Source organism: Vollenhovia emeryi, unplaced genomic scaffold (genome assembly GCF_000949405.1).
Source record: "Vollenhovia emeryi isolate VEMERY1.0 unplaced genomic scaffold, V.emery_V1.0 DF939148.1, whole genome shotgun sequence".
In the NCBI taxonomy this organism is placed as follows: domain Eukaryota; kingdom Metazoa; phylum Arthropoda; class Insecta; order Hymenoptera; family Formicidae; genus Vollenhovia; species Vollenhovia emeryi.
In genome coordinates, this window is record NW_011967218.1 from 1,771,432 (window position 1) to 1,785,030 (window position 13,599).

The following is a 13,599-nucleotide window of genomic DNA, read 5'->3' on the forward strand; positions in this document are numbered from 1 at the left end:
CGTTTCATCCCTTTGTTAGGACGGTTTAAAAATCTAGATGAGCGGACAAAAAGCATTTGGAACATTTCAAAAATTTGTTAGCGCGCCATACACGGGCGCCAATTAAATCTCGTCCAATAAAATTAATTTGCCTTTATATTTTGTGCAACGTTCCATCGGCTTTTTCTTTCGTTACAAAAAATATATTACTATTTAGGCTCTTCGTGCCTGACAATTATTGCTACCTCCCGATATCGCGGAGTAGAATTCAATATTGATAGATGATCGAGCCGTTAATTGTTTTTTTTTTTCAGATTCCACGCGGAAGCTCCAGGATGTTCTGGGTGAATTTTGTGGGAGCAGCACGACGCCGGGCGGCGTACCGAAATATCATCCGGACGGAGTGAGTCATAAAGATTGGACCCATATTTTCGTCCTAGTCGACGGCATATGCATCTAAAATCTAAGAGGCCGTTTGGCCCCCCCAAAAAAAAAGATACATCGCGTACCACGAGAGTAGGGAAATATCCTATATGCAATGTTATCTTAATTTTTCATCCGATACTGTCGCGCTACTCTATTCGGTAAATGTTATTTTTTGCAAAGTATACGTTTGATTCCATAGAAATTTCCGCAAGTTTTCTGTGTAAATCGATAGACGTGAAGGATTCCGCCGAGCGCGCGAACACGATTTCGTTGCCGTCTCTCGCCTCAGGTGCACTTCAAGCCTTTCTATAAAATGAAATTGAACGGTCGGTGTGCCCGAGAGTGCACTTGAGCGACAAATATCTACTTAACTTGTACGCAAGCTGTTTAAACAAGTTTTCAGGGAATGTGATATTTTACAAAAACCCGCGAGACGTATCCAAAGAAGTTTTTTTTCTTTAGGGAATAATTGGCACTTTTAGCAGAGCCACGAGTTTGCGATCTTACAGCTTTCAGGTTTTATGTTTGAGTTAGTCGCGGCTGTTCGTCAATAATAAATTTCTCATCGTCACGTTAAAGAAAAGGACACTATCCCCTTCCGCGGGGAATAGCGTCCTGCCGTCTTATCTGTCTTATATCGATCGAGGTACCGTCAGATTATACGTATACAGTTTATATTTTGAGTGAAAGGTATAACGACATAACGCGATAGCTATGGTATAATACCATCCGCAGACACCGAGAGAGCATTTGTTCCGTAAAATCGTTAAGTATTCCCGCTGGAATAACATTCAGAACACGTACGATGCTCACGGACAGGTAGAAGCTATTGCGTGCCTGCGTTATATAAGAAGGACAGACGAGAGCTCCGTTCGACGACGCATTAATGATCGACTCGTATTCCTGATGGTAGTCGCGCGCGAAGGTTATTTCCACGAAAAGAGATTTCTCGCTGCAAACGACGCACACGTACGCATTGCGCTTCGAGATGCATTTCACGTCGGGTTGTATCGAAAGGCCGAGAAACGTTCGTCGCGCGCCTTTCTTCCTTCACGCTTTAAGCTTCCCCAATGGTTTTTTCTTCCCTCCAACCGCGCGAAAAGTACGGCGCGACGGCCCCTCAGAGTTTTCGCGGATTTTTAGCGAAATTCGTCTCGCGGATCCCACGGCGGAAAGTCGTCCCTCCAACTTCAGAGCCTCGCGCCATTTCCTGACAGTCGTTTTACTTTCGCGTCGGCGTGCGATGTATTGCTGGAACAATGCGTTACATCGGCGCAACATACGTCTGTAAACGTGAACACGCGGCGGGCACATTTTGCTCTCTCCCGAGGAATATTAACTCCGAAACTAAAACAGATTGCTGAAGTTGCGAAGGTGCTCTCTTTTTTTTACGCAGTACCTGCCGACACCGTGTTTACCGTTCGTCACAGTTTGTTGTAACACGCGACGATGCCGATCAGATCTTTTACGCGCCTCCCTCTGTCTCTCTCGTGACTAATGGAGCAACTTTTTACAAAAATTTCGCACCAAGTCCCCTTACGCAAAAGGAACACGAGTTTTGTCACAATTATCCGAGGAGGAAATCGCTGCGGGCATTGTGATGTACAGATTTGCGGCATTACTGCTCTGGGAAAAAAAAAGTCAGTTACAATCCATTTTGGGGCCCACAATTAGTAATCGAATTATTTATTGTAGATTGTTCGTAACTCTAACCTTTACGAATTTTATCTCGCGTAACTAAAAATCACAATTAGCCGTTCTATCCATATTCAAGATATTAGAGTAATACTAATCAATTCTCTCAATTAGTTCTGTCGATATTCAGTAACGCAAAGATAATTTTCACTTAAGTGGCAATAACCGAAATGTTAAGTTGCTTAACTACATCAAAAAACGGTCAAAATTTTTCTCAGAATAGAGTTACGAACAATCCAAATAATTCGATTACTAATGGTGGGTCCCAAAATGGGTTATAACTGTCTTTTTTTTTCCCAGAGTGATGGGCATTACTGGGCATCACTAGCAATTTTTTGGGCATTAGGCCTTGCTGGGCCATTATAAAGATAAAATAAGATAATATTATAAGATAAAGTAATGCCCACTGGGCATTAGTGGGCATTGGTGTACAAGATTTTGGTCAGCGGTTTCTCCCCCTCGCAAATATCCAAAGGCGGCTAATGCGTCAACGAGATGCGCACGTCTTTCTGAGAGTCGTGACAATTTAATTTCTACATTTTGTACTACAGCGACTCGAACGTTTATTTCCGCCTAAATTCCCGAACCCTTATAACACCGTTCTGGGTTACAACACGAAGGAGCCCGATCCGACGGTGGTAATTCCGCGGCGCGTTCCAAGTTGGGGTCCCTTTGAGGAACGATCTGAATTACTTTCTTCTATGTCGCCGGGCGTCTTTCCGCAAATTCCGACCGCGCGACACTTTCCGGGCGAATTTACTGCCCCGCCATCGACGGCGGCATAATCCACTGTTTCCCACGTGACGTTCTCATATGAACGGCCGGCCGGAATTTCACGACGCATTCGTCTTGGCGTAATTACTTTAGAGCGGCAGTAAAGCCCGGGATTTCTTACGGGGTCGTAAAAATTTGCTACGTCAAAGCGCCGTGGATTTCATGCTAGACACTTGTCTAAAGTTTCACGTTTCTCAAAACGACGAAGATGGCTTGTATAACTTCATACGTATACAACGTAATAATACCTCAAAAGCTTTCTGTCGTTCTACAGCGCGGTACGTGTCGCAGAGATTCGCAAGACACCGGCGGAACTTGTTCGCCGGAGAGCACAGAAATTGCATTATTCTCACGAAGAGTGTCACAACGCTTACTCATCTTATTGCATACATAATAACAGTTAAAATCCATTAACGTTCAACTATTGTCACGAGAAAGATTTCGCAAACTTTATTCAGCCAAGGACGCTATTCGCGTCGGGGGACCGAGCGTCGCTCGATTTATTGTAAATACACACACACACACACACAGTGATAGCTGGTGGGAAAATATTGTCGACTTCGGTGCGCGATTACGTGAGGCAATATTGGCGAATTTAATACGAAATTTAACACGAAAGGTCTTGATTGACTTTCCGTAATAACTTGAATCTTACTTTGAAATATACATTAATCTACTTTCCTTTTTTATATATATATATGTAGGTATATATATACGTGCGAGCGTGTCTATGCATCTCGTACTTAACATTTCGTTACGAAAGGGAAAGTGTAGTGAAATGCACGAAGATAACTAGACGCGATTTTACGTTTAATATTGCACGTGCACCTCCGCGAGGTTCGGACGTGCGTGAGTTACTTTATTTGGGAATCTAGTCGATTATTTTCGCTCCGGCGCGATATCAACACGAGATACACGATTGAATTCAGTGTCAAAGCCACTGAAATCGGACCGACCGATATTGCGTCAACATTTACAACCGGAGTCCTCTTTGTGCGAGAGAACGCAAACTTGGAGAACCTAATCCCCCGCGGGACGCGACAATTGACATCGAATGCTAAGAGGCTACGTCGGTTACGAGATCAAGAGGTCCGGAAATTCCCCCGCGGGCGCGGTCTTTCGCCGTGAAGCGTAACCGACGTCGAGAACTCATAATTGGAGATTCCACCGAGGGACAAGCGTGCGTTAACGGCCGATAAGAGGTCACGTTCAACCGCAAGTCCGTCACACGAAACGCGTGCTGCAGCACTAGACTCTCTGATTATACAAGCCGAATCTGCAATTTGCCCCCAACGAAATCTCTCGTCGCAAGTGAATTCAATTGTCTATAAATTACAAATTGTACTTTACAATTATGCTAATTGCGATCGATCTGTTTAATCGCCTTGAGACACGAGTTCTTTTTTATTTCATACTTAAAAGAAACGTTTAATAACTGTCTAATTAAAAATCGTCTGCTTCATGTATCGAAAAACTAGCAGAGAAAGTTCTCTATTATGCGATAAGCTCTTAATATGAGATAGCAGGGTTTTTTGGCTAAATTAATAGGCAGCGTCTACTTCACCGTGAATTTATTGCCCTTGGAGTGAAATCTGTTTAGCGGAAAATTCACTGTTAGATCGTCGTGAATAAAGATTCGTGATTAAATTTTGATGTTGAAAACCTGCTATCTCACGGAAAAAAAGAATGATGTTGTATCAACAAGATCGGCGTAACTGAGATAAAATCGTTGAAACAGCATCAGTATTCATAAATGAGAAACATCAGATTGTTGTCTTAATAATCTGCATACTTAGTTCGATGCTTAAAATTAAAATCCATAGCAAATACAGTGGAGTGAATTATTTATGTATGTGGTAGCCCGTGACGTTAACGTTTAATTCAAGCAACTTCATTTTGCTCAATTCAACTGTATTTTTTTCCGTGCTCATATGCCTGTACTGTATTATGAGATAGGAAAAGAGATACTCGGCGCGACACAAATTGAAAAATTTTAATTGCATCCGTAAAACACTTATGTTTCGCGTTTTATTTAAATAAGTGTCGAAAGTATTATTCGTTAATTGTACCGACGCGCGTGATCGCAAATGATAAGAATAACGCGGCCATCAAACAATAATGTGGAGATCCGATAATTGCTGGTTTAATTAAATAAATACGTATGTGGAACAACACAGACATACTCCTGCGCGATAGCGATAATAGTCAACAAAATGCCATATGTACAAAAGCGGGTACAAATAGCGCGGCATTGAATCGATAAAATTGCGGTGGATGAACAGAGCGTTGCTTGCGTTCGCTCGTTAGTGCAGGAAGCACTGTCGAGATCTCATAACTGAATAGCCAAGAGGGGAGCTCAGGTTTTGCGGCAATAGTCTGAACAATCATATTCTAGTCCCAGTTCCCTACATTAACGGTGGAATTCCGGGAACGCGCCAATTTATATCATCGCTACCGCGAAACTCATTGGCTCCTCGGAGATACAATTTAAATCGACACGAGAATTATTCACTGAAAGCTAGAAAGCTTCTTCAGTTCTGTAAGGAGCTCGGAGTGATTTTCTGCCGTTTAAATTCAAGAAATACGAGATACACTTATGTACATATAATATCCGTTTCAATTCGTAATTTAATTTAAACGTAACGATAGCAATCATAATAATCGGCCGTTGCCAAAGGGACTTTAAACAGGCCTGACGAAAATCTCGATAGATTCCAAGATCGGATCAAATCGGATGAGACCGAGAACTGACGTCAGAAGAAATCCGAAAAGTACACTTGCCGGTCTATCCGCTATCGACGAAAACAGAATTCTTGAAACGGGGGAAAGTAATCGAACAAGTTAGATCACGATAAGAGGATAGAGAAAGCGAGGGAGCGAGGGAAAGGGGAGAGCTGGTCTTACATACATCTAAAACAAGAACTTTCGAAGAACATGTAACTGGATCTGCAAGCAGAGACTCATGCCACTTTTGCGTCGACTGCTCATTTCGTTTCACCATTTTTATTACACACAGATTTAAATATTCGGATTAATGTAATATCCTCTATAAAAAAAAAGGATATGTAGACCGAGAAGTGCGCGGTCGAAGTCGAAATCTATCGTTTTGTATTGTTGCTGCTAGATTTATATACTAAATAAAGATTTGCAACTTAGAAATACTAGAAATGACAAAACGCGTGCTTCGCGCGCGCAGTTTGTGGCTGAGCATTGTATACTTTTCAGAATTCGTATACATGCAAAGAACTAATGGGTATGCGTAACGTCAATTTAAAATAAAAAGTAATTCATTACTCACTGATACGATTCGCAACAGCAGAGTTGTACATCGTCAACTTACATGTTATACTGTAAAAATACAAATATGTATATGATTATTATAAAATAATTATGTAAAATCGAAATTATTGCATTAAATTATTGCATTATATGTCTTTAACACTTATTCGATTTCTCGTTCGAATCATTTGAATAAATAAAATAAAAGCACAGAATCAGATGGTTTATTTTGCACAAGTAGCAAATAACATAAAATTTAAGACACTTACCTCACGATTTCTCCGCCGTTGCCCGATGCCCCCTTGGCCTCCTCCTCCTCTCAGATTTCCTGGTTGCACTCACAACACTCGCGAAAATCATCGATCGCGCGAAATTTCGGACACTCCCGTACGCGACGTGAAATACTACGAAACGCACGAAATATTGGTAACAAATATCGCTATGACTTTCTATCGTACAAATTACTCAAACTTGCACTTGTAATTCTGAAGAATAGGATATTGGAGTATCGGAAACATAATCTGCGGTAAAGAATTGCGACAAGCGACTTTCTTTACTACCTGCCCGTTCGAGTTGCGAAATACGACAGAGCGACTTACAGCGCGAACGCCGAAGTCGCCCAAATACCTCTCGTTTCCCGAAAATGGAAGAGATTACACGAAATTGACAGACAATTAAAAGCGCGATGCGTAAACGAGATGTAACCGCGACAAAGTACCACGGTTTACAGTAATATTTTAGACGAAATATCGTGAAATATCTACGTACACGATGATAAAGAGCCGTCGCCTCAACATGCAATTCGTTTCTCATTACAAGTTCTAGAAGCTTAATAATTAATCGAGGAACGTTACTTGTTACTGATAAAGGTGTGCGAATCAATAGCGTTTTGTCCCTGCATTCATCGTGATCGAGTCTTGGAAACCGATAATGCAAAAGTAATACGACGCACGGAGCGACTCGCGCCACTGCCTGCCGGCCCGACGTTCGGCGAGCGAGTGAGAACGCGGTGACCTCCAGGTACACATTGGCCCGCGTAACGTCGTACGGTGACGCGCCGAGTGAAAAACAACAAAAAAACGTTGGAATTCGTTGTCCGCCTACGTAATGGAAAATTCCGTTACTATTTCACATTACTTTGTACCGTAATTCTTCCGAGTGAAAGGTGCAAGTTGTTAGTTTGAGTAATTTGTATGACACGTCACGCGATATTTGTTAATGATATTTTATGCGTTTCGCGGTATTTCACATCGCGTACGGGAGTGTCCGATAATTCGCACGATCGATGATTATCGCTAGTGAGTGTTGTACAAGTGCAACAAGGAAATCTAAGAGGTGGAGGAGGCCCAGGAGGCATCGGGCAACGGCGGAGAAATCGTGAGGTATCTTACATTTTGATGTTATTTGCTACTTGTGCAAAATTAAGCATTTGTTCTGTGTTTTTATTTTATTTATTCAAATGATTCGAACGAGGATTCGAATAAGTGTTAGAGACAAAACCATACGTATAAAATTTGATGAGTTTATAATTAAAAAGAAGACTTTTTCAGTATTCGATATTATATCAGTATTCGATTATTTTAATAAATACCTACTTTATTTTAATAAATACCTACTTTAAAAAATATAAAATATAAAGTATATTTAATGCAATAATTTCGATTTTACATAATTAGTCTATAATAAAAAAAAATTTGTATTTTTACAGTATAACATATAAGTTGACGATGTACAACTCTGCTGTTGCGAATCGTATCAGTGAGTGATAAATTACTTTTTATTTTAAATTGACGTTGCGCGTACAATTAATTCTTTGCATGTATCCAAATTCTTAAAAAAAAAATACAATGCTCAACTACAAATTGCGCGCACGAAGCGCCCGTTTTGTCATTTCTAGTAGTCTAAGAAAGAGGAGTCCGTCTTCCGCAACTCTTTTTCGGAATGAAACGTATAAATGTGAATTTACTTTTCAATTATTTAAAAAATATAGTACATATTTCGTAAATATAAAAAAAAGAAAAAAAGTGACGCAAAAACCGTTTCTTTGTAGCATAGAAAGCGTTGAACAATATCGGACAAACACAAGCGAAATTTCACACATTACATAGATATGAAGTAAAATTGTTTTTGATATTATACATACGTTATGATATATACGGATTTGTTACGGATTTGCCCGGGTATATTCATACAAAATTATTCATAACTGCAATTTTACGAATTTCTGTACGAGACACGCGATACTTTCTCTAAAATATTCTTGAACGTTTAAATTAATATTTTTTTAAGAACAAAAAAGATCGCTTATTAAATTTTTTCTATGCCGATTTATAATTCTTCAGTCATACGCGATTTTAATTATTTTTTCAAAAGACTCGCATCAAACGATAGCGAGATATCAAGTAATAAAATATCACGGTATTTAAAATACGGCGTTGAGATAAAACAGCAGGATAATTTTTCGCTAGATTTCAAGCGAAATGAAAAATGCAGCCGAAAATTAAATCTCGAAAACAACACGCAGCTAAATATATACATATAATGTTCGTGTATACGTGCGGTGTGTGTCGCGCGAAATAAAGATATTCGTTATATCGCGCTGAGGATTACTGCAAATCGAGTATAAAAGATCACATACTGCGCCACCCGCAAACCAAATTAGAGAGAGATTTGTCTTTCTGCTGGATATTTTCAACTAAATGCCGCATTACACGGTATTTTACTGGTTTTGCAGAAAAATCCGCGACTGAAAATAGTTTGGTCGGTGCGGCCAATGAAAGCCCGACCGGCTTTAAATCGGGCGCGTCGTCACGCACTTGAACCGGCGGATTAACTAAATACGTGCGGCACCCTCTTACTTGAAATCCGAAATAGACGGAACGGATCATTACGGAAAATCATTACAGCTTTCCGTGCTCGGTTCGATCGTCCCGCTCGCTGCCTCGTTGTTGTAGGAAATAGTATCATTACGGAACACGTAAAACACGCCATTTCTATTCACTCTCCTCTTCTTTCGATCTTACGTTCTCCCATTCCGCCCTAAAGTTTTTCTTCAGCTTTCCCTCCGTTTGCATTCTTTTTCCTTCTCCCTCCATTAGGCTGTAGCGTATCATTTGTATCCCGAGAAGGGACTATTATCTTAACGTATAATTTTTTAATCCCGAGAAGGAACTGCGACACTTAAATGAACCCATTAATGTTCGCGCGACTCACAAAGCGTATCCCCTTTTTTTTATGTCGGATTTAACACGGAAACGACAGAGCTTAAAATCACGCGCGATTACACGATGAGAGAGTGCGAATGCGTTATCCACGATCTCGGGGGAGGAAACGGCTTCGCTCGCAACTCTTTCTCCGTACTTGATTTTCCACGAAGAATATTAATTAAGAGGCGTTGCGGCGGTTATCATTTTGACTGCTGCTCACTGTTGCTAATTGAATGAATGCACCTTCGCGATCGTGGATGTATTAATGTTCGGTAATGCGGGTGCCTCGGAGTTACGTAATGATCCTCCTTATCTTCGCTTTGTATTCCACGCAGTCACGCGAATAAAGGCTCTGTCCCTCGCCCTCCTACCCTGGGCTCCTCGTAATTTTGGATTGTTTTCACGGGGAAGCAAGCACGCGAATTGCGCCCGTAGACGAGTATCCCGCGCGGAAGCGCACAAAGAATATTAAATTCATCTTAATTTCATTATTATCGCACGCTCTCGCGGAGGGTCTCTGTATAGCTTTAAGGCGAGAAATCGCTATTTTACCGCGTACTATATACCTTTCTGTGCCGCGCAGGCACTACAAAGACCGGCGCGTCGTGTAGTATTCATGCTTGACTATCTTCCTTATGTATACCTATGCACACACGTATGTAACCGCAGACACGGATAAACAGCAACGAACAACAAGACGGAACCGTGAGAGGGGAGCTCACAGTTTCTATATTAAGCTTTGTGAACGGGATATTCTCGGCGAAAAGTCCCTTACGAGGGTCGGTAACGGACAAGGACATATATCAATGCTGTGACACGTCGCCTAGGATCGCATTATCGATGTCACTCCCAGTAATGCACCTTGCTGCATCCCACGCCGGGCCGACAAATCGATTGTTATTTGACTTTCATGCGAGAATGATTAACGATTTTGGCTTCCGCGGCGCGCCCGGCGAGGGATCGGAGTGATCGGCGCGAGTAACGTTTCACTCGCTCTGCCGTTTATCGTTTCCTCGCGTCGCGTGCCGATCTCCCGAAAGTTACGCTCCCTTCCGCGCCGGGGATGTCGGCACGCGTGAAGAGAGCGCCGGTAAAGTACCGAGGTGGAGGGTTCGGTGGATGAAATGCGCCGGTTTGTACGGTGTAAAGCTACATCGTTGCCGGTGATGCAATATCGAAACCTTCGAAACAAACTCGTGTAACGAGATCGAACTGGACGCCGCCGTAATTATATTATCACGATGCTCGCCGACTGCGTGACATATTCCGAGCGATTATCCGGCAGCCCGAACGACTAACCCGCTTCTTCACTCGAGGGGATCCCCGGGACTACGTAACTTCTTATCGAGCCATCCGTCCCCGTGTATGTGCACACGTTCCCCGAGCTCGTCCTTCGGCCCGTAAGTACGAAGGACAATGAGAAACGGCTGCTGGGGACGTAAGGCATGGAAAAACGGGTCTTCGTGGGCCGCAAGGGTGCGGTTGCCTAGCTACGTGACGTCATCTCTGACGCACCGAAAGGGAAGCGTGCCGACACCGGGGGTGCGACAAAGAGCCGGATACCCCACACATGCCGAGGTCACCGCGTCATCATCGCACGCACACACGAATCCGCCAAGGGGTGGGTTCCCCGAAGACGACTACCCCTAAGAGCGATCGAAACGGAGTCCGTCCTCGCGCGCTAGATCGACCTGCTTGGCCCGAATGCAACGTCGAATAGAAATCAGGATTGATTGGCCCTTCACGAGAGCGTCCGGCCCGGTCCACAGACTCGCGCTGATCTAATAGAACCTATCCAAGAAGAGTCTCCAAAATTCATTCGTCGCTTTATTTGCGGTGAAAAGATTAAGGTGACGCGGCAACCTGACTCGATTAACTACTTAAATTGCAATTTGGAGCAACCCTTGTCTCTCGGAGATCCAAAAGATTTTCATCTAAAGAAGATGCACTTATCGGTTCGCTTAGAACGATGAGAGGAAGCCACTATTGCCCGAACGAGAGATCTACTTGCTCTCGTCGTCTCAATAATAATAAAAATAGAAGGGTATTTCGTCGGAGAGACGGTTTTAATGCACCTTTTTAGACTTCCAATAACGCGATGCAGTGTGCATCGATTCAATCAGCTTTTATACATGTATGCTAACTCATGGCTAGCTCACGGACGTTTACAGATAATTCAATTCCTCTAAAAACCATTATTTGTACCTCGAACAAGTTTTCCTAACACAAATATTTATTTTAGATTTTTAAAATTGCTAAACACGTATGGAGTGCTCGCAGAATACTTCTGCTTATCGCCTTATTGACTTTTTAAAATAATTGTTGCTGGATAAACGCACATCCGGCACTGCAATTCGACGTGATTCGACGTAAGTGCGATGATATCGCAACGTCAGCAGCCGAGAAACACGCTGTCCTATCTCTTTAAGAAAGCTATTTATCGTAAAGCGAAATTTTTGCGCCGTCAAGCTCACGCCATCGTTTTACGATGCTCGTAGTCTCCGAAGTACGGACTCGTAAAATATCGCTGTCCAGATTTTTCCTCGGCCATTCGATCAAATCTATTATCCGCGATAAGTTTCTTGGACCGCCGGGCGTGGGGTCCACCTGCTCGATCAAGAAAAGAGATGAACGGTTTTTTTTCTACAGGAGTTTGCCTCGCACATGTATGATTTGTTCCGTATCCGTTTTCTTTTCTTTTTTTTGTTTAGAAAACCCATCTTCTCTCACTGATCGCTGTATTATACAACCGGGACAATAGCCTTCAATTTTCCGGGAGAACGTAACGCTCAGCATTAGTTACAAAGGTGTTCCACATATTAAAATAAACGTCAATACTTTTCATTCGATTAATCGTTAGTCGCAGGCATCTACGCGACAGCCGGGGAAGATGTTCTCCGTGGAAGAAATATACCTCGTAAAGACTCGCGACGAGCCTTCGCGCCGTTTTAAATCCCACGAGCTCGACGAAGCGAGAGAAACGGCGTATAGCTAAAGCCCGGTCTGCAACGAGACAGAAGTCAGAAGACATAAGCGAGTTATAAGCCTGTTATAAGATACTCGCAAGTCGGAGCGCGGCAATCATAAGAAGATTGCCAAAATCCAATCCTTCAGACTTGTAGCTTATACGTAGCTTATGATTGACCACTCGGAGCCAATCATATGCCCATCATTTTTATCGAGAGCGCCAAGCCACCCAAGACATCTGGCTCTGCGGTTATGGTTATATTCCGAAATATTTGTGCGAGAAAAAATTTGTACTTACTGACAATTTATAGTGTATGCAAGTATATTATAATCTTTTAAGTACGATTTTTCTACAAAGAAACATTTCGGAACTTAACCTTGATCCTACGTATTTTTTAAGTGTTGTTCAACAAAATGGTGTTTAACCAATGCTGGAGCGATTCTGCACTTTTAGCACCTTTTGCTCTTAGAACTGTCAATTCGTGAAAACATTTGTGTAATATACAAATTATGTGGCTTTTGTGTACAGACCGACAGTGTCCCACTGTTGAGATGAAGTGAAAGAACAGCATGGTATCATTGAAATTAAGTTTAGGAGCTTAACAAAAAGCCTATTCACTCGAATAAGTTATAGATTAGGTAACCTGGCAAATGATCGCCTATAAATTTCCTCGTCTCTGATTGGCTAGATTATAGCGACTCGTGTCTCATTGTGGATCAACATTTCTCTTTTATGATTTCCAACTTACGGTTTACGATTTCTGACTACTGACTTCTGTCTCATTGTAGACCGGGCTGCGGCAACGCGTGCGGCAACGCGAGTCGACCAATCCGAAGCCTGCCGCAAGCTTCCCGCGTTGAAATTGCAGTCCTTTGATTCGCTGCCGCAGTTGAACGCGTTTATGGAGTCTTAGCTGATCTTCGCCGACAGTGATAACCGTCGCTTCGCGGCCCGACGACGCCCCGCGTTCGGCCGTGCTTTCCGCGCGCAAGGGCGATTAAAAATTCAAGCGTCATCATTCAGAGGCCATCCGCGATTATCGATCCCCCGCAGGGGGATTGTAGTATTTTAGAGGTGGAAAACGTGATAATGGACTGATATCATATTCACAAATGGATTTAATATCGCCAGTAGTTTAAAACCGTTGATATGATTTTTCTTTTAAACGACCTACACTGGCCAATGTTTTTATTAAAAGAAAAAAACGACACTTCGGTCCCAGATTTGGACCCTTTTCAAGTAATCTGTTCACACAATTGTTAAGGGGATGCT

At 42.4% G+C, this 13,599-nt stretch overlaps 1 protein-coding gene across 3 annotated transcripts in view; it reads left to right on the plus strand.

Annotated features, from left to right (window-relative positions):
• The window catches only part of LOC105565940 (diacylglycerol kinase 1), a 112,825-nt gene that overhangs the window by 58,212 nt on the left and 41,014 nt on the right, over positions 1–13,599 (plus strand). For all 3 annotated transcript variants that reach the window (XM_012019555.1, XM_012019554.1, XM_012019553.1), the window contains one exon: positions 294–382. In XM_012019555.1, coding sequence (XP_011874945.1) covers positions 294–382 — 89 coding nt within the window. The remainder of the gene's footprint in view (positions 1–293; positions 383–13,599) is intronic.